The sequence below is a fragment of the Mytilus trossulus genome, chromosome 14 (assembly GCF_036588685.1).
Source record: "Mytilus trossulus isolate FHL-02 chromosome 14, PNRI_Mtr1.1.1.hap1, whole genome shotgun sequence".
Taxonomy (NCBI): domain Eukaryota; kingdom Metazoa; phylum Mollusca; class Bivalvia; order Mytilida; family Mytilidae; genus Mytilus; species Mytilus trossulus.
In genome coordinates this window covers 19357505-19379313 of record NC_086386.1, presented here as the reverse complement: position 1 = coordinate 19379313, position 21809 = coordinate 19357505, and the positions used below count along the sequence as shown (strand labels likewise).

The 21809-nt window shown below is 31.7% G+C and overlaps 2 protein-coding genes across 2 annotated transcripts in view; one reads left to right on the top strand and one right to left on the bottom strand.

Moving 5' to 3' along the window:
* The window catches only part of LOC134697332 (transcription factor SPT20 homolog), a 28314-nt gene extending 21239 nt beyond the window's left edge, over positions 1-7075 (top strand). Inside the window, exons 21-24 of the mRNA XM_063559540.1 lie at positions 564-657; positions 1349-1476; positions 2959-3103; positions 6387-7075. Coding sequence (XP_063415610.1) covers positions 564-657; positions 1349-1476; positions 2959-3103; positions 6387-6628 — 609 coding nt within the window. The 3' untranslated portion in view covers positions 6629-7075. The remainder of the gene's footprint in view (positions 1-563; positions 658-1348; positions 1477-2958; positions 3104-6386) is intronic.
* A 4342-nt stretch (positions 7076-11417) lies between these two features.
* Positions 11418-21809, bottom strand: part of LOC134695836 (leucine-rich repeat-containing protein 74A-like) — a 29457-nt gene continuing 19065 nt past the window's right edge. The window contains exons 5-13 of the mRNA XM_063557268.1: positions 21681-21774; positions 21205-21254; positions 20460-20541; positions 19302-19387; positions 18553-18747; positions 17741-17836; positions 16913-17176; positions 12490-12575; positions 11418-12000 (exon numbers count right to left, since the gene is read on the bottom strand). Coding sequence (XP_063413338.1) covers positions 11511-12000; positions 12490-12575; positions 16913-17176; positions 17741-17836; positions 18553-18747; positions 19302-19387; positions 20460-20541; positions 21205-21254; positions 21681-21774 — 1443 coding nt within the window. The 3' untranslated portion in view covers positions 11418-11510. The remainder of the gene's footprint in view (positions 12001-12489; positions 12576-16912; positions 17177-17740; positions 17837-18552; positions 18748-19301; positions 19388-20459; positions 20542-21204; positions 21255-21680; positions 21775-21809) is intronic.

Below are 21809 nucleotides of genomic sequence, written 5' to 3'. Positions count from 1 at the left end.
TCAAGGTCCTCATGTTCAGTACTGGAATTAAATTTCATGCTGGAAAAGTTTCGTAAATAGAAATTGTGAAAACAATGACTTGTGAAAAGATTCTTGTTAACTGTAAATCAATCCTGTTAATTGAGTGTTATCTTTCAAAATATAAATGAGTTATATTTGTTGCCTATATTAATTATTTATTTTCAATTCAAATAACATAAGACATTTTTTTTTTCTTTTTCTGCACATGATTAAAATAGAATAGAATAAATTGGAGGCTTATAAAGAGTGTTTCTTGCCCAATTATATTGTAAGCAATTTATGATGTTTATTTAAAGATAATGTAAACTTATAATCAGGATATTTCCCTATGAAACACATTTTGAAGTTCACCATTTATTTCAATTGTTTAAATATCAACAAAACGTTATAATATTTTTCAAAATTTTTAACGATGAGTAATACAAATTCTTCAATATTGAATGAATAAAATTCTTATGAAGTCAAATATCAGATGATGCATTACAAGGGGTAAACACAATTGATTTAATATATTTCATAAGTAAATATAATATGAATTTCAGGCCAACAGTGTGACCTCATCAGCTCCCAGTATAGTGACATTTGTAACAGCACTACCCAGTTCTGTGTCCAGTAGTGTGGTCAACACAACATCAGGTAGGTCAGTTCTGTGTCCAGTAGTGTGGTCAACACATCATCAGGTAGGTCAGTTCTGTGTCCAGTAGTGTGGTCAACACAACATCAGGTAGGTCAGTTCTGTGTCCAGTAGTGTGGTCAATACAACTTCAGGTAGGTCAGTTCTGTGTCCAGTAGTGTGGTCAACACAACATCAGGTAGGTCAGTTCTGTGTCCAGTAGTGTGGTCAATACAACTTCAGGTAGGTCAGTTCTGTGTCCAGTAGTGTGGTCAACACAACTTCAGGTAGGTCAGTTCTGTGTCCAGTAGTGTGGTCAACACAACATCAGGTAGGTCAGTTCTATGTCCAGTTACATGGCCAGGTAATACATCAGGTAACTTATTTTGACAGCATTTGGAAGATATATTTTTTGGTTGAAAATTACAATAGAATAAAGTCACTACCTTGTCTGTTTATTTTACTTTTTAGATTCCAAAATGTCTCGAGTAAGACAACGGTGACCAGTGGCAGATTCAACACACTGTCTCCTTTTTTGTAAAATAAAATAATGATGGTGTAAGATATAATGTTGGGTGTAGAATATAAATTATTCTTCTCTTCACTCCTGGTTATGTTTGACATAAGGACCATTAACTTCTCCCTCAAACCCCCTAGTGCCTATAGCTACCAAGGTAAGCAGTATATATTAAATGTCTTAAATTTATTTTATAGGTTCAACAGCACCTACTTCTACAGGGATGTTGTCAGTTTCTATAGCAAGTTTGGCTCCTCTGGTCAGTGCTGGAATGAGAACACAATCTGGATCTGGAATCAGAACAAATTCTCTCCCTTTACTACAGGTATTATTAATTCATAAGCAATTTTTTTCAGAACTTCATCATCGAAAACAGTTGATAAACGTTCATTTACAGTGCTATCAAAACAACATTATTTATTTTAAGGCTGTTGAGATGTTTTCCAAATTTAAAGATTAGATTAAGATGCTACTCTGAAGCTTATGAAGTTCAGGTTCTCATGACTTGAATTGATTTTATGTTGACAAGTGACAAATTCCATCAGCAGATGAAGATGTGGTATGATTGTCAATGAGACAACTATCCACAAAAGACCAAAATGACTCAAACATTAACAACTAAAGGTCACCCTATGGCCTTCAACAATGAGCAAGCCCATACGGCATAGTCAGCTATAAAAGGCCCTGATAAGACAATGTAAAACAATTCAAACGAGAAACTAACGGCCTTATTTAAATTAAAAAAATGAATGAAACACAAATATGTAACACATTAACAAACGACAACCACTGAATAACAGGCTCCTGACTTGGGACAGGCACATACATAAATAATGTGGCGGGATCCCAACCCTCCCCCTAACCTGGGTCAGTGGTATAACAGTTCAACATAAGAACGAACTATAAAAATCAGTTGAAAAAGGCTTAACTCATCAGATAGACAAAAATACAAGTGGAGGTGGCCGGGTACTTATAATGTCTTATAATTCCTCAGATTCTATAAGCAATAGGTCATTTGTATTTTGTGTATGGAATGATTGTTAAGTGACTATTGTTGTTTGGAAGGATTCATTGATCCTTGAAATATAAATGATCATAAATATAAATGTAACTATTTTAAGCCAACTTTACCTGAACCATTTTTAGCTCACCAGGCCGACAGGTCTAGTGACCAGTTATTATCACTTAGTGTGAGTTGTCCATTGTCCTCAATTGTTGTCAAATTCTCCAAAAATCAGTTCCTCTGAAACTGCTGGACCAAATTTTACCAAACATTGCAACACTCATTATTGGGGCATCTTGTTTAAAAAAAATGAGACAATGACCTTTACTGCCACCTAAATGTTTGACATGTCTAAAGACTGCCACAAAAATAATTAAATAAGTACAGATTACTCAAAATTACTTGGAAAATTTTAATCAATTTCAATCAATTACGATTACAGATAAGGATTACCCCATCCCTGCTAAAAATAGAACATAAGGGGGAAAAGGCAAAGTTTTGTCTTTACTAGACAACTAATTTAATTAGAGAAAATTGGACAGGGGCAGAAATATTCAGAATGGTGAGACCTAGCAGCTGGTCATTTCTGATGTCTGACTAATTTTTATAGGAGTTATTGCCCTGAAATGTGAACTTGTACATATTTTCTTCTTCAGTTTTGTCTTTTATTTTGTCAATTAATCACATGTAGGTGTATTCTTTATGTTTCAAATTTCATGACATAACTCTTTGATTTTTTTAATAATTTTTTTTACAACACGAACTTGTCACCAATGTTTTTTGACAATACAATTGTTTTTACAGATCCAAGGTCAGCCTGGTGGATTACAGCTTCTAAATCTTCAACAACAAAGAGCCCCTCTCAAACCAGGAACAGCAACTCTTGCTACACAATCTGCTGGTCAAATACATATAGGAGGCAAACATGTAACTAGTATTCCTAGTTCAGGTAAACTATGCTTCTCTCATGTGTGCTTTGTTTGTAATGCTTGTTTGAATATATTCAGGGAAAAAATATAGAAATAACTACCTCTGGAAGTTTAGCAACAGCAATGCATCATAATAATAAAACTTATTTCCAAGAAATTTACACTATATTTAAAAATCTTTTGATTTTTTGGAAAATGACGTAGTCATTGTTCCATTACTGCCGACCTGAACTTCATTACATTTCTCTGCCTATCGCGCTTGGTTTCATATTTACTATTTTCCATACAAACTGGAATCTGCTTGTGTTATCATTATGCATGATCATTGTGTAGTAATCAGCCAGGAACCAGTTTACACTCGGTTTCATATTTACTATTTTACAAACTAACTGGTTTCTGCTTGTATTCCACTACACTCGAACAAAGTGTTGTAGTTTGACGGGAACCAGTTTAGAATTTGTAAACTACAAAACGAAATTGGTTATTGTTCATTCCGTTTTGGTGTTTCATACCAACTTATATGGTTTGAATAAGCTTAAGATCCTTCACACATTAATGTGATAGGTATATTAAAGACTGTTTTACAAAAGAATTGAACTGTTTTACTTTCAAAGTCGTACTATAGTGATATCTGTCATATACAGATTTCCACTCTCACCGGTTACTTTCTTCTTTTACACGTGCTTTTGAAACTTCCTGTTTAAACATCGCAAGTTTTAAAATTGTTTTTTGAGTGAATTAAACTTTTTTTAACAATCATGAAGCGTTCCAGAATCATTTTAAAGCAGTTTCTTCTTCTCTTTGATGATGAAAAATAGGTTTTCTCAAGAAAATACCGCAAACGATCGCAGAGGAATTGAAACGTACAAGTCAAGTCAGCACCTGGTTAAATTGGCATCCAGTCAAATCTGCACCTATTTGACGTCAATTCGGCATCCAATAATATTTGTTGTAATATTTTCTATTCAATTAATTAATTACTGTTACCAAGTACATAGTGAATATGTTGTTGTGTATTTAGGTAAACAACGAAAGGAAAGTGAATATGTTGTTGTGTATAAAGGTAAACACCGAAGCCCTTACCAAAGCTGTTGTTTTAACAATTAGACAATTATTTAAATAAAATGGAAAACTATTAGTCCCTTTCAATAAATCAAACTTTCATGCCAAATAATTAGCAAATTTAAGGTGTTTTTTCAGTAAAGTTTAAACAGCATTATACAAACAATCCTGTAAAATGCTCAACTGGATAAAATAATGTAGAAAAATATCCAATATCTCATGTATTAGTCCAAATAATTATGACGTCTGGCAAGGCTATTTTATTTTCGTAGGAAGGCGTCCCAGAAAAAAATTAACATAGCCTTGCGGTCATAGGAAGGTGTTCCAGAATAAAATTAAAAAAGCCTTGCCAGACGTAACAATTATTTGGACTACTCATTTATATATATCATTAAAAATACACCAAAAAAGTCATTTAGTTGAGAAAAATAAATATATACAAGATGTACATGAACACCCAAAAATGTGAAAGTTAGTATTTAACTCTTTTTGCTTAAATACTGAAAAAATTTCTGGCAACCCCTTTCTTATTTTTACTCTTTTTGCTTTAAATACTGTTAAAAATATATATTTAACATGGGTGACGAATTGACTATATTAGGTGTCTATTTTAACCAGGTGCTGATTTGTCCAGATGCCAATTTAACTAGGTGCCGGTTTGACTAGAATTCTTTGACAAATGTTTGAAATTATCTGAGTTTCATTATTTACTTAATATTTTGTGGGAGAAGGGGGTTCAGACTATGTGGTATCAGGTCTGTTTGCGCCCTAAACATTTTCGCACCCTACACGTTCCCGAGGTCCGTTCGCACTCTACTCATTTGCGCCCAATTTTAATTCAAATTCAAGTTGAATAATTGGAAAATCATGGTTATTGTTTTAAATTGCTTTGGTGTAAATACTAAATGTATTTATAGCTTGGTATGAGTAAAACATTGAAGATTTTGAAGAAAAAATACAAAAGATAATTGTTTTTAACAGCTCGGTCCCTTTGATCTGAAACAACGAAACAATAAAACATAGAAACCAAAATATAGCAATCCACTAATATAACCAAAACATGATTAAGAGTTATTCAACACAAAATAAAACGTTGACAAAATACCACTTTATTTAGAAAGGATTATTATTATTTTTAACAATACGCTATCCAAAACATGATTAAGATTTATTCAACACAAAAAAAAAATGCTGTCTCACTTTATTTTGAGACAATGACAACAATTAAGCATATGAGAAAACACTTGCTTACAGAGTTATTAAACACAAAACCAATTAAGATTGGGTGCGAACATGTAGGGTGTGAAAGTGAAAGGGGGTGAACATGAGTGGCACAAAGGTGAATGGAAGCGAACGAACCCGGATTCAGACTATGTACCAGTGAGAAATACACAAGCCTTTCTACGGTATTTATTTGTACAATTCAGGTAGTCTTGACCTATTCATTTGTCTTAAAAAACCAGCCAGTTGTCACCTTCACTTCACACACACACACTCATATACGAATATCAATTATATGCTTACGATACATGTTGCATTGTTAAACTAATTACGGTATGTGAAAATCAAGACTTGCATAAAAACTATCCCAATATTAGAGACAGTGGCGTCATTTTTCTTCAGACCTTTCAGCTCTTTGATTATATTTATGATATGAAGTATGGTATTCACAAACACTCCCAAACAAGGTTAATTTTATATCCAAATTATAGTGAAATTTGTAATTTTGATATGAAAAAATACTAATTTCCTGTTTGATAAATGTTTTTTTTTTATATCAGTCTGTATCCACTATCATCTGCTAGGAAAAATCATAGAAATGTGTGAATTTTTAATAGAACCTTTCCATAAAACTTAATCATTGTTTAGTTTGTTTGTTTAAGAATTTCTTTTATTAAAAGGCCTCATATTTATCAACCTCCACAGGTATCTGACATGTTCCATCACACATGTCATGTGACCTACATGAACATCCTTATTTCTGTCACAAGAGCCATCTAAAAACTAAAAACTTGAAGTGGGAAGCAGAGTGAAGCCCACTATATTTTATAGCTGACTACATGGAATGGGTTATTCTCATACTTGAAGGGAGAATGATTGCTTAAAAATGCTACAGCCACTTCATTTCAATTTTAGTTGTTTCATTTGCAATTATACCACATCTCCTTATTTTTTATATTGACGATTTGTATGAAGTAATTTTTTGTTACTCAAAAATTTCACATAAAATGTTTCTTTTAGGTGTTTTGACGGCTCAAACAATTGGTGGTCACCAGGTGGCACTGTCTCAGTTAAAGCCAGGTCAGCCACAACCAGCTGGAGGTCCTATGCCACCACAACTGATGCTACAGCAGATTCAAAGACAACAATTCCAGCTGCAGCCATTCCAAATTAAACCTCCATCAACACCAGTAACATCTGTAGGGTCTAACTTAAAACCCAAAAGTAAAAAGAGGACAACACCAACACCACCAAAACATTAGATTATATTACATTGAGAGGACTTATTTTTATGTATGGTATTTGTCAGAAGCCTCTATAATTGTAATTACTATCAAGGTCATTATGAATGAATATGAATGACCTCACAATAAATTCTACTAGTTTGAAATATGAAATTTTGAGTTCGTTTAAAGCATGAAGAGTAGCCATTTACATTCTTGAATTTTAATTTTTACACACATTTTTTTGGTATTGAATATAGAGAATGTATGGATGAAATTTATTTGATATATACAATATGACACATGTCTGGCCTATTTTTTTAAATGTACATAGACTTGAGTATGGATTAAATTGTTGAATGTTTGTGCATTTTGTTTTTATAGAGAGATTATGTATATGTTGAAATTTAGGATTTAAATTTTTATTGTTTGTACACATGTACTATTTAAGAACAATTTACATGATAATGAAGTATTTTATATGAATAGAATAAATGATATAATATAATATTGAAGCATTGAGTTTATCTTGTCAAAATACAAAGTCCTTGTATCAAAAAATCCTATAGGGAACATATATTTAATTATTGTATTGATAAACCAATTTTCAAGACTTTTCAACCAATGGCCAAAACGTGTTGAAAATTGATTTATTACTACAAAAAATAAAAAGTTTAAAACAGTAACTTAAACCAAGGGAAGTTGCCAAGAAGAAGTTGAAAGTAAAAACATAATTATCACACTTGTTATATCCTGGGACCATTACCATATTTTTTCTTGTAAATTACTTACTCAATGTTAAATCATGTCTGCTGAAAAGAGGACTGTTAACAGCCTTGGAAACATCATACAGTAGTAATATTACCCAGTGGTTGTAAAAACTCATTGAAGATCTAGGGCTAAAATTGAACAACAAGATGCACCTTTTGTTCTTATATACTTTCCCATTGGCACAGTTATCAAGATATAAAGGGCCTAAACAAATGTTGAGTTAAAGATCATTGGAAATACAAATTACCAAATCTCTATGCCAAATATGGCTGAGTCAATTAATGTAAGTCAACAAAAACCCTGTTTTTCAAATTATTCCTTCTAATACAAAACATAAAATTAATAAAAATAAAAAAGTGATGTTTTTTTGTCTTGGCTTCTAGATATAGGGATTACTTTTCTGGTGAATGTGACATCAGTCCTGACAAGAATTGTAAAGTATTCTGTTTTAGTAATTTCGATTGGTAAAAATCAAAAGCTCAAAAGTCTTATTCCTGAATTGGTACAGGCATTTTCCAATGTTGAAAATGGTGGATTAAACCTGGTTTTATATCTAGCTAAACCTCTCACTTATATGACAGTCAATTCAAATTCCATTATATTCACAACAATGTGTAAACAAAACAAATAAACATAAGTAAATATATAAAAAAATAGGGGTACAGCAGACAACATTTAAACACAAACAATTATGACAAAAAAGACAGAAAGCACATTAGCAAAGGGGAAGATAGATCATTGATTTTTGAAATAAAGTAGCATTACTGTCAGTATATTTCAGTTTGAATAATATTTTGAGACTGTGCCCTTAGGTCACAATCCAGTGACTTCGAATTATTAAGCATTTTTTAATTTAAAAGTTTTCTGCTTAAGTCCGTCTGATTAGTAAAATGGGGGATGTGTCAAAGCGACACCCACCTCTCCAAAAGTGCAAAAAACAGCACAAGGCCACCAATGGGGTCTTCAACATAGAAAAAAAACATGCATCAGAGGCTTTAGACCTACTTGTGACAGATCACTGATACTTTCTACAAAAAGTTGCTATCAGTACATCTCAGTTTGTTGACAATTTCACAGCCCACAAGAGTATGGCCCAATGACTTTGAATCAAGCAACGCTGCTGTTCATCAGAGTTTACTGATTAAAAGAATTGCATTGTTTGCTAATCTGATATAAGAAGTTGGTTTTGGTACATGATGATGCCCTGATGTCCACCTGAGCACTTATCAATTATCTTAGTCAAGATAGCTTTCCTAAGATATTCTTGGACATAACACCTATTTATAATCTGTTTTCTTATTGGTACTTACTGGCAGTCTCGCATGCTTAATCGTTACTGTACTCGTACTAAGCATCTTTTATTAAATACATGACTGACAAAAAATAAAATTAAAAATGCAAATTGAATCAATTTCACGTTTAGATATATTGAAAATGTCCTGTTACTCATCGATCAATAACTCACATCTAAGTGAGAACTTGTATCTCATATATCTCACCGAACTGGAGAATAACGCAATTAACAAAAGTACAATATCTACTTCATGTTTTGAACGTTTTCTCGATATTGACATACAAGATATGTGGTAGCTAGAATCATTGACAGATGTGATGATTTCAACTTTCCAATCGTCATATTCTGGTTTCTCATGATCAGCAATTACAAACCCTCTGCCCACTCCGATGTATTCAATACAATCTAGTATTTTAATTCATACGTTACGCGCATGCATATTCACACTTCTCGGACTTCATAAGCAGGATCCAACAGAGCTACAAAGAAGTAGTGAAGCTACGTCTTATGTTATATAACACCCTCTGTATTTTTCTCTCGATTGTGTCCTACTCTTGAGTGAGGATTTGTATGGTATGTGATGCATTTCAGGAGACTCCTGAACCTTTTCCCTTGTTTTTATCTTTTGATTTAACATGATACTTAAGATTGTGTTTGTTATTTTGATTTGTATCTTTCTAATCAAGTTATGACATTTGAACATTAGTAAATTATTGTTACCTTAATTTATCATTTCAAAGCATGGGTTCATTAGCTTTAATCATTAATAACCATTGTTTTAAAAGTTTCCTGTCTGTATCAACTCTTTTCAATGAGACCATAATAGGTTTCCGTAACGTACCACAATCTTTAGAATATTATATCAACCGAGAGAGAGTAATATTTCATATACATGGGTTGATAGAATGGGATTAAATACCTATCTATATAAAAAAGTAAAATGACAAAAATACCGAGCTCCAGGGAAAAATTCAAAACAGAAAGTCTTCTTTATTCTTTAGTTTTCTATGTTGTGTCTTTTTTATTCTTTAGTTTTCTATGTTGTGTCATGTGTACAATTGTTTGTCTGTTTGTCTTTACATTTTTAGCCATGTCGTTGTCAGTTTAAGATTCATGAGTTTGACAGTCCCTTTGGTATCTTTCGTCCTTCTTTTATATGAAGTTATATCAAATGACAAATCAAAAGCTGAAACACATCAAACTCCACGCGAGCGTCTATAAAGTCGTTGAGCTGCTATATTTGAAATCATAGCCGTCTTCTTGTCCTTGCATTATTATATATCAATAAGAGGAAGTGAATTGGTTTCTCATAGATGTGTATTTTCATTCGTTATAAATGATAAAAGTTTTAAACTTAAACATGATGAAGCGTTGGTTACATACATTGTTGACGAACATGACTCAGACCAGATAGAAGAGTTGAAATATCTTATTTCGATCAATTAAACGCATTAATGACTCGATAGAATACTTAAACCATTATCATTTTGTAATTACAACCATAGGACTTTGTAGTCGCCTCTTTTTGAACTCTTATATCTACAGATATTATTCATTATAACCACATACTGATATTCTATCATTTAGTCCTCTTATATTTATTGTGTTTCCCTCAGTTTTAGTTTGTTACCCCGTTTTTGTTTTTTTCCCCATGGATTTACGAGTTTTGAACAGCGGCATACTACTGTTACCTTTATTTAGTCTACCTTTTGTCAATGTAACAAAAGGTAGACTAAATATATTTGCACGGAAGGTGATTTCCTCGGGAAAGGAACTCCCCAAGCACTGGAACCAACGCAGATGTTTAAAAACTGATTTAAGATATCATGTCTTTCGTTAAATACGCCTTAATCAAGAAGTCGACACTGCAAACCGATCTCTTCCATATCAGTTGATCAATTGTTCTAAAATTGTATGGTCAGATCATGTTTTCGTACTTCATATGCATTCGTACTATACATGCTTTTTCAATGGAAAGTGGGACGTCACAATGCATTCTTAATAGAACGAAAACCCATGACACGAGGATACAAGTTTTCCAATCTGATTAAAATCCGATGTTGTGATAAAGTTGTTAATTTCTGAATAATTTTGGTCGCTTGTGGAGAGTTGTCTAATTGGTAATCATACCACATCTTCTTTTTTTGTATATACGCTGCCTCTTAGGTGTAGCAGCAAAAAATAACAACTGATTTAATTGAGATCGAAGTTTTGCAGTTTTTAGTTTTAGCTTGAAATAAAATGCGGCTAATAATTATCAAAAAAAAAATCCTATCAGTCTATAAAACTATTATTCGCGTGAAACACTTTTTAACTTTATTGTTTTAACAATAATACATGGAGACTATCCAATGATAAGTCAGAAACGAGGAAAGCAATCAAGGCCGATATTAGGAATTTTCATTACGGTTCCTTGGTTGTCGTTACCATTAATAAACCTGTGCCTCAGGCTTGGAATATCCATTATGTATAAGGCCCTGTATACGTATTATAGATTCCAATGATTGCTCAGTTAATCAGACCTCTTTATTTTATTTCATTAGGTGATTTTTTTACGTTACATTAACATAAATTCGACAACGTTGTCTAGCTATAAGTGACGATTGACAGTGGCTAAGTTTACAAGGCTTGCTCAAAAGGATACACTATAATTCAATACCAGTATATGTTTCAAATGTGTTAATTATAAGTCGGCGCTGAGACAGACAACAATAACAGTTTTGCTTCATGAAGGCCTTTAATACGACAATGAGACATGGCACAATTATTAAAAAAATACAACAAAATAATTTAGCTTGACATCTGTAACATGTTTGAACACCAACGAGAACACAATTATAAATTAGATCAGTCGAACTAAACATGTAAAGCTATCCAATCATTTTCATTTTTATTAGACCGCGGTGTCTTATTTGTCCCATTATTTAATGATGTATGATCTTTGTCGACTTTTTCAAGTGTTAAGTTTGACAGTTTATTTGTATCCACGTGCATTTGTGATTCAATTGTGTCCGCTTCAATAATATCTTGCAGTGCTTCTTCCGTTGCCTTTGTAATTTCTTGTTTTCTCTCCCGCTCAACTTTAGATGATTTACGCATTGCTACCTTCTTTTCCATTTCTTTTCGAAGACTTTCATCTTTCTGAGAGCTTTCCAGTAACTTCTTAAAATCATCCACGCGGCGTTTGAAAGCAGGATTTCCGTCCATATGTTTAGCCATTAGTTTATGTAATTTACCCCTTACTCGACCAACCTCTGTCTTTTCTATATCAACCGAACCATCTGCTATATCCTTCATCATTTGAGCCTTTTGTCTTCTATGAATCATCTGCGCTTGCATCATTTCACTAAAATGAACCACATAAAATAAAATGCTTATCAATGTATCCCAAATACGTGTAAACTGCATAGTTGAAACATAGTATGTGCAATTTCTGAATACTCAAAAATCTAATTTTACAACCTGACCAGATGAATTTGCGTTTAGATAAATATACATTATGTAGGAAAGTAACGCATGTGTCATGAACTGTATATTAACTAATCTTACGCCATAGTCAACTTATAATGACAAATTTATTTTGCTGAGAAACAGATTTATAAGTTACTGGTTCTTAAAGCAATATTAAATTTAAATTACAAACAAATAAAAATAAACTTTTTGTACATTTGAAAATGTCTGTACCAAGTTAGGAATATGACAGTTGTTGTCCATTCATTTGATGTCTTTTATCGTTTGATTTTGCCATTTGATTAGGGACTTTCCGTTTTGCATTTTCCTCGGAGTTCAGTATTTTTGTGATTCCACTTTTTTATGTGTAGAAATAAAGACATACGCATATTCTATTTCCCCGCTGTCATCATCATCTAGTTTATCTATTAATTTTTCTAAACAGTGTTCTTGTAAAGGAATCCCTGCCATCTGAAAATACAAATACTTCTATAACTGATCAAATGCACCATACAAATATTTATTATTATTATTCATGGTATACCAATTTTCGTGGTTTTCGTTGGTAAAGGAACACTACAGTTTTAATATTTAACGAATTACACAGTTTCTTTTTTATTTTGCATCAATCCTCAAAAAATTGAAATCAATAGAAATAAATAAAAATCTAAAGCATACATGAAGTGTTATGCTCTATATCAAGAATCTATCATATGTTTTTACTGGGGAAAATAAAGTGACAGATTTGATAAAGACACATGAAGGAAGGGACAGAGGTAACCCTTTATACTTCCCTTCTTTAGGGATATTCACCCAGAACATTCCCTCCGAAGTGAAGAGGGATAAAAAGACTATTTGATTTTTTTTTGCACGCAATATCAATTTAGAATTTGAATTATAAGAATACCATCCTGAAACATAAAGACGACATAACATTTAAATAAGAAGATTTTCAAAAAGTTTATGTGAGAAGATATTTTTACAAAATATTTGGTATCATAAAGGTATATATGCATATCCGTGTAAATGAATATTTTTGTTGTTTTGTTGTGTTGTGTGCGGAATTGAATTGTAATTGGTGTACCCAATCCAATGTACATTTAAATCATACTACTAATATTTGATTACAGAATTATAACCACCACCAACTTTGCTCTTAAAAGTATAGGATATACGAACATCCTCAATATAACGGAAATACATGCGACATTCATACAAGTGAGAGGTTTAGCTAGTAATACAACCAGGTTAAATCCTTCATATTCTACATTAGCAAATGCCTTTACCACGTCAGGAACACGTCAGTTGATATCCATTAGTGTGTTATGTTTGAGTTTTTTTAGTTTTCCATTTGATTATGGACTTTCCTTTTAATTCTACTTGGATGTCGGTATTTTTTATATTGACCTTTTCCCTAATTTTACACGAAATATACAGGAAGGGAAACAATTAATTGAAAAAACAAAAGTATTCAACAATATTGGAAAATATTTTTTTATGAAAGATTCGAGAAAATAAAAATAAAAAATAAGAACACCAATAAAGTTTACATGCTATACATATCTCGGATGGTAAATTTACGGTAAATTTTATTTTAATGTCTAATGAGATCTTGGAATAAAGAAATAGCTATCAGATTTATTTCAAAACGAAACAAAGGAATACAATTACTTTCAGATCTTTAAATTCGGTGATAAATAATAAACACGTGTTTGCATATATATACATTCAAGATATATTAGCATATTAATCTTACGTGTTACAGATGTTTTATTACAAATGAACATGTTCGCATTGCTAAGTTATGAGTGCACTTTATGTTTCCACTGTGCAATATACATCTATATCCATCGTTTAAGATCGTTTAAGACACTAAAACTTTCTTACACTGAACCACATCAAAACAACGAAACAATTCCTGTCCTTAGGTCTGTTTTATTTTTGTGTCTTTTCATTTCAACTCTCTCAGACCCCAGATGTATGCAACAACACAAAATGTGGTGTTTATGTCATCAGATAGCAACCCAACCTTTAACGCGTTTTCATAAATTTCTGTTCTAATTTATATGAAGTAATTCTATATCTGACAAACTGCAAAGTGACAAATATGTTAGAGTAGATTCACTCACGAGGGAAAAAATATCACACAAGAAGAGGTTGTGCGTAATAATTTTTTCACCGAGTGTGTGTTATTAACCGAGCATCTCCACTCAAGTGCGGTGAGTTTAATTTTTGATACTGAATGCCTTATGATTGAAGTGTGCAATTTATCATCAGAAGGACAATTGTAAACAAAAATGAAGTAAAAAATTAAGACAGTTTACTAATGCTAACATCAAAAGTATGAAAATGGTGTAGAAATATGAAATGGTAAACCTCGGACATTAGTTGTTACTGATCGGCTAAGCGGGTGTTAATTTTAGACATTAACATTCATTGCTTATATTATCACATATTGCTATGGATGGGCGGGACTAACAAATGGTAGTGAAAAGTAAAAATGCCGCGTGTCCAATGAAATGAATAAGTAATTCAAGAAATCTACATAAAGTATAAGAATATCGTTTTTTGACAAATACATGTATAATTTGAAGGGAACAAAATGTCAACAAGATGTTCATGCTGCCTCTAAACTATACAGTGCACTGCAAATAAATTAAAACTTTTAGAAAAATAAATACATATTGTCAAATAAAGGCATTCGTAATTTACCGTTGTTCAAAAGCCATGATTCAATAAAGAGAAACAAATCCGGATTAAGACCGATGGAAAGACGTCAACTATAAGAAGAAAAAAACGGAACAGCAGAAACACTGAAATGAAAACCAAAAACAAACGCCAACATATGAAAAGGACTATTTGATTACAACTGCCATATTTCCGACTTGTTACAAGACATTGTTAGAAACAATGGTGCGATGAACGGTGTTATAGCTAGCTTAAACTCCCGCTTATATGGCAATGGCAATGTTAAGAAAAACATATTGCTAAAATGGCAACAAAACGTGACAAGAATACATAACAAACAAACGCAGCACAACCAAATGCATAAACAAATAATATAATACCGGTAGTACATTACAACAGGTAAACTGTAGAATTACAACGGACATATCCCATTGACGACAGCACAGGACACCATAAACATTGAAGTATTTTTGTGACGTATACATTATCTTGAATATATAAAAAAAAAAAGATGTGGTATGATTGCCAATGAGACAATTATCCACTAAGACTGAAATGACAAACATTAACAACTATAGGTCACCGTACGGCGTTCAACAATGAGCAAAGCCCATACCGCATAGTCAGATATAAAAGGCCCCGATGAGACAATGTAAAACAATTCAAACTAGAAAACTAACGGCCTTATTTATGTAAAAAAATGAACGAAAAACAAATATGTAACACATAAACTAACGACAACCACTGAATTACAGGCTAATTTATTCAATTTTTGGAAGTTTATCCAAAAATTCACAATTTTTTTCACAATACTAGTCCAAATATTTATCATGATTATGATGGTCTTGAAAACTATGTCAATGTAATGCTGTAACGACATCATACTTATTCGGACTAGCACAATATTTTACTTTTCATTGAAAATTTAAATTAACTCGACTATATTGACAAATAATACATACATCTGAAATGTATAGAAAATACAGAATTCAAACCACAAACGATAAGACATATAACAATTTATAACCGAACAACAATAACTGAATACATGAATTTAAGATTTAATACCAGTATACCGAGAAACGTCGTATAACGATACGAATTAGCACAAGACAGACCAGGCATATAGGTCACGGTCGGTATATATCAGACATACGACGCAGATGGTAAACAACAGTCTAAGACGTGGCAAAATTGTCGTTAGTTAGTTTAGACATGGACACATCGTAAAGATCATCCAATTCGTGATCGTGTCCATAATATATGACGGACTGTCATTTGAAATCTTCCGTCCTCATAAATCTGTTGGGGCAGTTTCTGCGTAAGGATCACATTCCTGTATATAAAGTCGGTATAGTGTAAACATGCACGAGCATAAAACGTATAATAATAATAGTTATGATTCAATTTTATTGAGACCATTTGATAATTTAAAAATATATGTTTATGGGATTTGTTTTTAAAGAATATAGAACTATTTAGCTTAGGACATTTGTTCTTTTGTAAATACAATATATTTGCTGTGGAATTTGTTTAAAACAATATTCGTATTTATATTCACATTTTCCAAATAAAACAAAGACATACAAAAACTTTAAATTATAAGAAATCAATCTGCATCATAAAACTAACAGCACACAAGCTAGTAACCCAACAATACTATAAGCAGGCAATAAAAGAAAGTAACATACTTTATAAATACCCTGTAAAATAAAGTTACTATATGTGCATTACTACAAGCAGACATGTCATAAAACTTGCCGAATAATTATAAGAAGAAACTTGTTATCCATTCGTTTGATGTGTTTGAGTTTTTGATTTTTCAATTTGATTAAGGACTTCGATTTTAATTTACCTCAGAGTTCAATATTTCATTTAACTATTATCCCCATTTCTAGAAATTATAACTTTATGCAGGAGTCAAAGACAAGGTATGAAAGCAGTGAAGATTAAGGTGTATTATGCTCTTGATATCCATTGTATACCGTCTTTGAATTGCTTTCCCCATTAAATTGGTAACTTCAAATAGTTTTGAACATATTAACAGAGGGGCGAATGATACCACAGGGACAGTGAAACTCATAGATTTAAAATAAACTGGCAAACAAATTATAACATACCATCAAGCCCGTTTTTATTTCACTCAAGTCCAAAGATTTACTTCCATCTTTATCAAAAACAGAAAAGAGATCCGTTAGCCGGAAACCATTCATATGTCCAAATTCCATAAGCACTATTATAGGATTTTCGTCTATAAGGGAGAGTTCGTCATCATCTTCACCAGAACCATGATCTCCACGAATTGGTCCATGAATAAATACTATGTCTTTATCTTCTTTCATTTTTTTCACATTCTCTGAAAATTCTTTCTCTACAAGCTGCGTCTATAAAAGAAAATAAAGTTGGAGAAAAGAATTATATATCGAAATTAAAAAATAAGCTACATATAGATGCACACTTTATATTTTGAACTATCTGAAGATTTTTTTTATTACTGCATGCACTTTTCAGTTTAAAAAATTATTGTAATAGTTGATGTACAAGCAAGTAATAAAATCAATGATCCGAGCAATCGAGAAATTTTGCTGTTCTCCTTATTGATATATATTTCCAATTGAGGGTTCTGCAAAAGTTGGTTGATTTGCTTGTGTATAGTCAAGTCACTGTTATAAATATTAACATATGTCCACTCAAATCAGCATATATTGTTAACAGAATGAAACTACAACTTGCAAACCTTCTTACAACGATTGTACAAAAACCCAAACTAATTAACAAATGAACATTTAAATCATGAAAACTGTTTTTCAAAGTGTAAATAAAAAATAGCTTTAATGCTATCAAAGAATATGACTTGGTTTTCATGTATTTCTCGTCAATCTGTGGTAAGATCTGGTCCTTTGGGTGTCTTTAAAGAACAGGATTTCTACATCCATTTCAAAGCTTACTCGAATATCGACTTTCTTTAGCCCAGAGGTAGGATTATCGTTGATAAAATCTAGGATCATCTGTGCACCTTTTGTCGTGATAGGATTCCAGCCCAACTAAAACGAAAGACAGGATATGATTAGTAATGAAAACAAAGCCGGCAATTTCCTCTAATTTCCTGCAATTTCCGTCTTCTAGTCATTAAAGCTCACTCAACTTTCAAATTCCTGTCTATTGCTATATGATACACATGTTGTTTTATATTTGGACGTGTTTCTATCCGTTCCTTGCATTCTACCATTATGAGCGCAAGCAATTCGAATACATTTATCCACTAGTTTTCCAGAAAAAGTTATCCACTAGTTTTCCAGAAAAATTAATTCAAATTTAAATTAACCGCAATATATATACACCCTGTTAGCTAAATCAATTGCATTTCAAGTCATAGATCCAATCATGACATAAATCATTCCTGAAATGTTATAACTGTCTACGTATTCGAGGAAAATCATCTCATGCATAGTAGCAATAAGAAGTTCTACGTACAATCTTGAATTAATTGTACATTTTTTTGTGTATCTATGTATAAAGTAAAATCACAAAAATACTGAACTTAGAGGAAAATCAATTCGGAAAGTCCATAATCACACGGCAAAATCAAATAACAAAACGTATCAAAAACGAATGGACAAGAACTGTCATATATGTATATGTATTTTTGCTGAACCAATGTTTAAAGGGCACCATCATGTTGAACTTAATTTGTATTTCTTCAACACTATCTAGTTATAAGAAAAGAGGAGAAGAATGGATATAGATTAAACATGCATACCTTCAACACTTCTAAAGTTTGATTAGCTTTCATTCCTTTTAAAAGTTTCTCTAAAGCATCTTTGTTTATTCTGTTACATTCCAAATTCAGTTCAATTAAATATTCATTAAATTCTAAAGCTTTGGCAAGAGTTTCACAACCTCGCATTGAAAATCCATTCCATGATATGTCTAATTTCTTTAAACCTTGATTTAACTGCAAAATATGAATAAAACAAATAGTCATTATACTCAGAAAATTCAAATATTAATTTAAATATAAAACAATTAACCCGTTTTATTTATTAATAGACACAGTAAGATATGCGTTACCCCTATTCGCATTTGGCACATATTTGAACTAAGTGTTCAAGTGTTTGATGTATGAAGCCACTATAGGTGATAATAACTTAAACATGTCAACATATTGCTGTGTTCATCTATGTTGAAATTTGTGTTCGAGTCTGTTGAAAATTAAATGTTTCAATGAATCTTAATGAAACAAAACATTAAAAAAATATGCATTGTAATTATAACACTGAAAATGACATGTCTGCAAAACTATCAAAGAGTTAAATCGGCGTTTGCAACCGTTTTTTGTTTTGTTGTGATAACTGACTATATGTTGTACATTTTTGGGATTGTATTCTAAATGCAATCAAATATAATATTTATGTACTGTGGCTAAAGACCAACTACTTTAGTGCGATTGTTACTCAGTAAACTTTAAGTCATTGCCATGTTTCGATACCTACATGTATAAAAACTTACTGCTAATCCGTCTGCAATAGCATCAGCACCATCAAACCGTAGATGATTCCAACTGAGATCTAATTCTTCTAATGTGTCATTGATTTCTGAAAAAAAATATTTTAAGACAAACTCATCATAGATACCAGGATTGAAATATTGTAAGTGCGCCAGACACATATTTCGTCTGTTCCTGAGGTAGACAAGTTCAAAGTTTTGAAAACAATTAGTTTATAATTATGACCATTTCAATGATAAAACATGTAAACATAGAAGTGCTGACAACTAGGCTGTCGATATCCTTAAGTAAAAATGTTCCTGTTCTCCTCGATTAATTTAAACCATTGACTTTATATACAAAGATGATGAGAATATGGAAAATGTTAAGTCGGAATATGAGCGATTGTCATGCAAGAGCAGGGTTTGCCAGACATATATATTTGGTTGGGCGCTAATCTTGGAATTTCGTCATGAATGCAAGAGCCCATTTTGACAGACAAAACCCACCAAGCATCAACATGTAAACATTTGAATTAGGACAGTAAATGTACAAGGTACTATCAATATAATATCATTGTTGATGCTTGCCAATGTAAGTGCCTAAAAAACATATTTGTAAATCGGAAACCGGAATTTTCCATAAAGAGACACAACGTAAAAGGTCAACAGTGCCAGAGGAATTTGCTTAACTACATTTATTTATAAACTGGACATTAACACATAAATATATCTTTAAATTATATAAAATTGTTTTCTTTTAGAAAAAAGATACAGTACTTTGTATGAATGCTGATTTTGAAAAGAAAGGACTGAAAATAACGTCCTTGAAGCAGACTTAAAAATAGGGTGCGTGTTCTAGCTGAGCGAACTAGGATCATATCATGGTATTTGGCATACAAAATCTGCAATGATTGAGCGTCACTGATGAGTCTTTTATAGACGAAACCCGATCTAGCGTAAATACAAAATTTAAGCCCGGTATCTATGATGAGTTTATTTGTTGCAATATAAAACTACTAATTTGAATTAATCGCAAGTTCAAGTTCAAGCTAGATATTGTTATAGTAAGATCTATTTGTATTTGTGCGTCTTGAATGTTGTACTGACACCTTCTATACATCAGGCTTCATTATAACATTTTAACATAAAGATTAAGAGATAAAAATGAAATGCACTTACTTAATGCATCGCCTATGACTTTCCCTCCAAACTCACGAAATTCATTATGGCTTAAAGATAGTCGGAGTAAATTATGTGTATCCTAAAATGTACAAAACGAAATTATATCTTTACCCTGTGTGAATGCTTACAAGTTAGCATTCATCAGTGCATATATTTAACTTTTTTTAATTATAGTTGATAATATTATAATACGAATGATTGATATTAATGATTGGTTTTATAAGGTAAAGATCGTTTCAAAGATACTTAGATTCTACTACTTGTAATAAGGTTTTACAACTATATATATATAAATAACAACTGTTGGATTACATAGTATTGCGTTAAGAAATTAATAAAGCATAAAATTTGCAAAGTATTTTTTTAATAAAAAATGATTGTACCAAGTATATGACAGTTGTTATCTATTCAGTTGATGTGTTTGAGCTTTTGATTTTGTCGTATGATTATGTACTTTTCATTCAGAATTTGCTTCGGAGGTATTTCTTTTACTTTTTATCTGTTTATCAAATGAACTCATTTGGAGAAAAAAAACCCACACAATTCACAAGATGTAACACCAGCTATATATAAGTCAACCGTTATCTGCTAGCGAGGCTGTATTATCGTCTGTATATGCAACAATTAAATTTATCTAATAATGATATGGGCATTAATTCAATTTTTGCGCTAAAAAGTCAAAAAATTGTTTTTAATTGTCCAGCTCAAAATCAGATTAATTTTCAAACTGTTGACCACTTACCTCGAACAGTTTGGTTAAGTGTATTGCATCAAATTCACGAAAACCATTTCCTAAAAATGAAATAAGTAAGTATAGATTTCAGATTTTTTTTTATAAAATGTATAATTTGTGTCTCAATTTCTATAAAAAAAAAAGGAGTAAGAACTAGACAGAAAGAAAAAGAAAAAAATCCATGTATCTTTATAAACGACCTATTCATAAAAAAAAAAACTGAATGAAACTATCTGTAGGGTAACGACACAGAAAAAGCAATTTTGAGAGCTTTAAAATTTCATCAGTTGAATATTTTATCTAAATCTTTCGTAAGCCTGATTGTTTTTTCATCGTGTTTCTTCTTTTCTTCTATTTTTTCTGTTTTTCTTTCATATATATATGATTTAATTATACTATATTACTTTAAAACACTTATTGATAGATATTTGCACACCACTGTTCTCGTTTTTAAAAAAATACAGACTTTTACAATAAAATCCTACCTGAGAGATTCAATGAGGTAAAGTTATCAACCTCTACTGCAATATTCACAATATGTTTAGCACCTTCAATACCAATCTGACTGTCCGATAAGTTCTTAAATATATGAGAATAAGTTAAATAACAAAAAT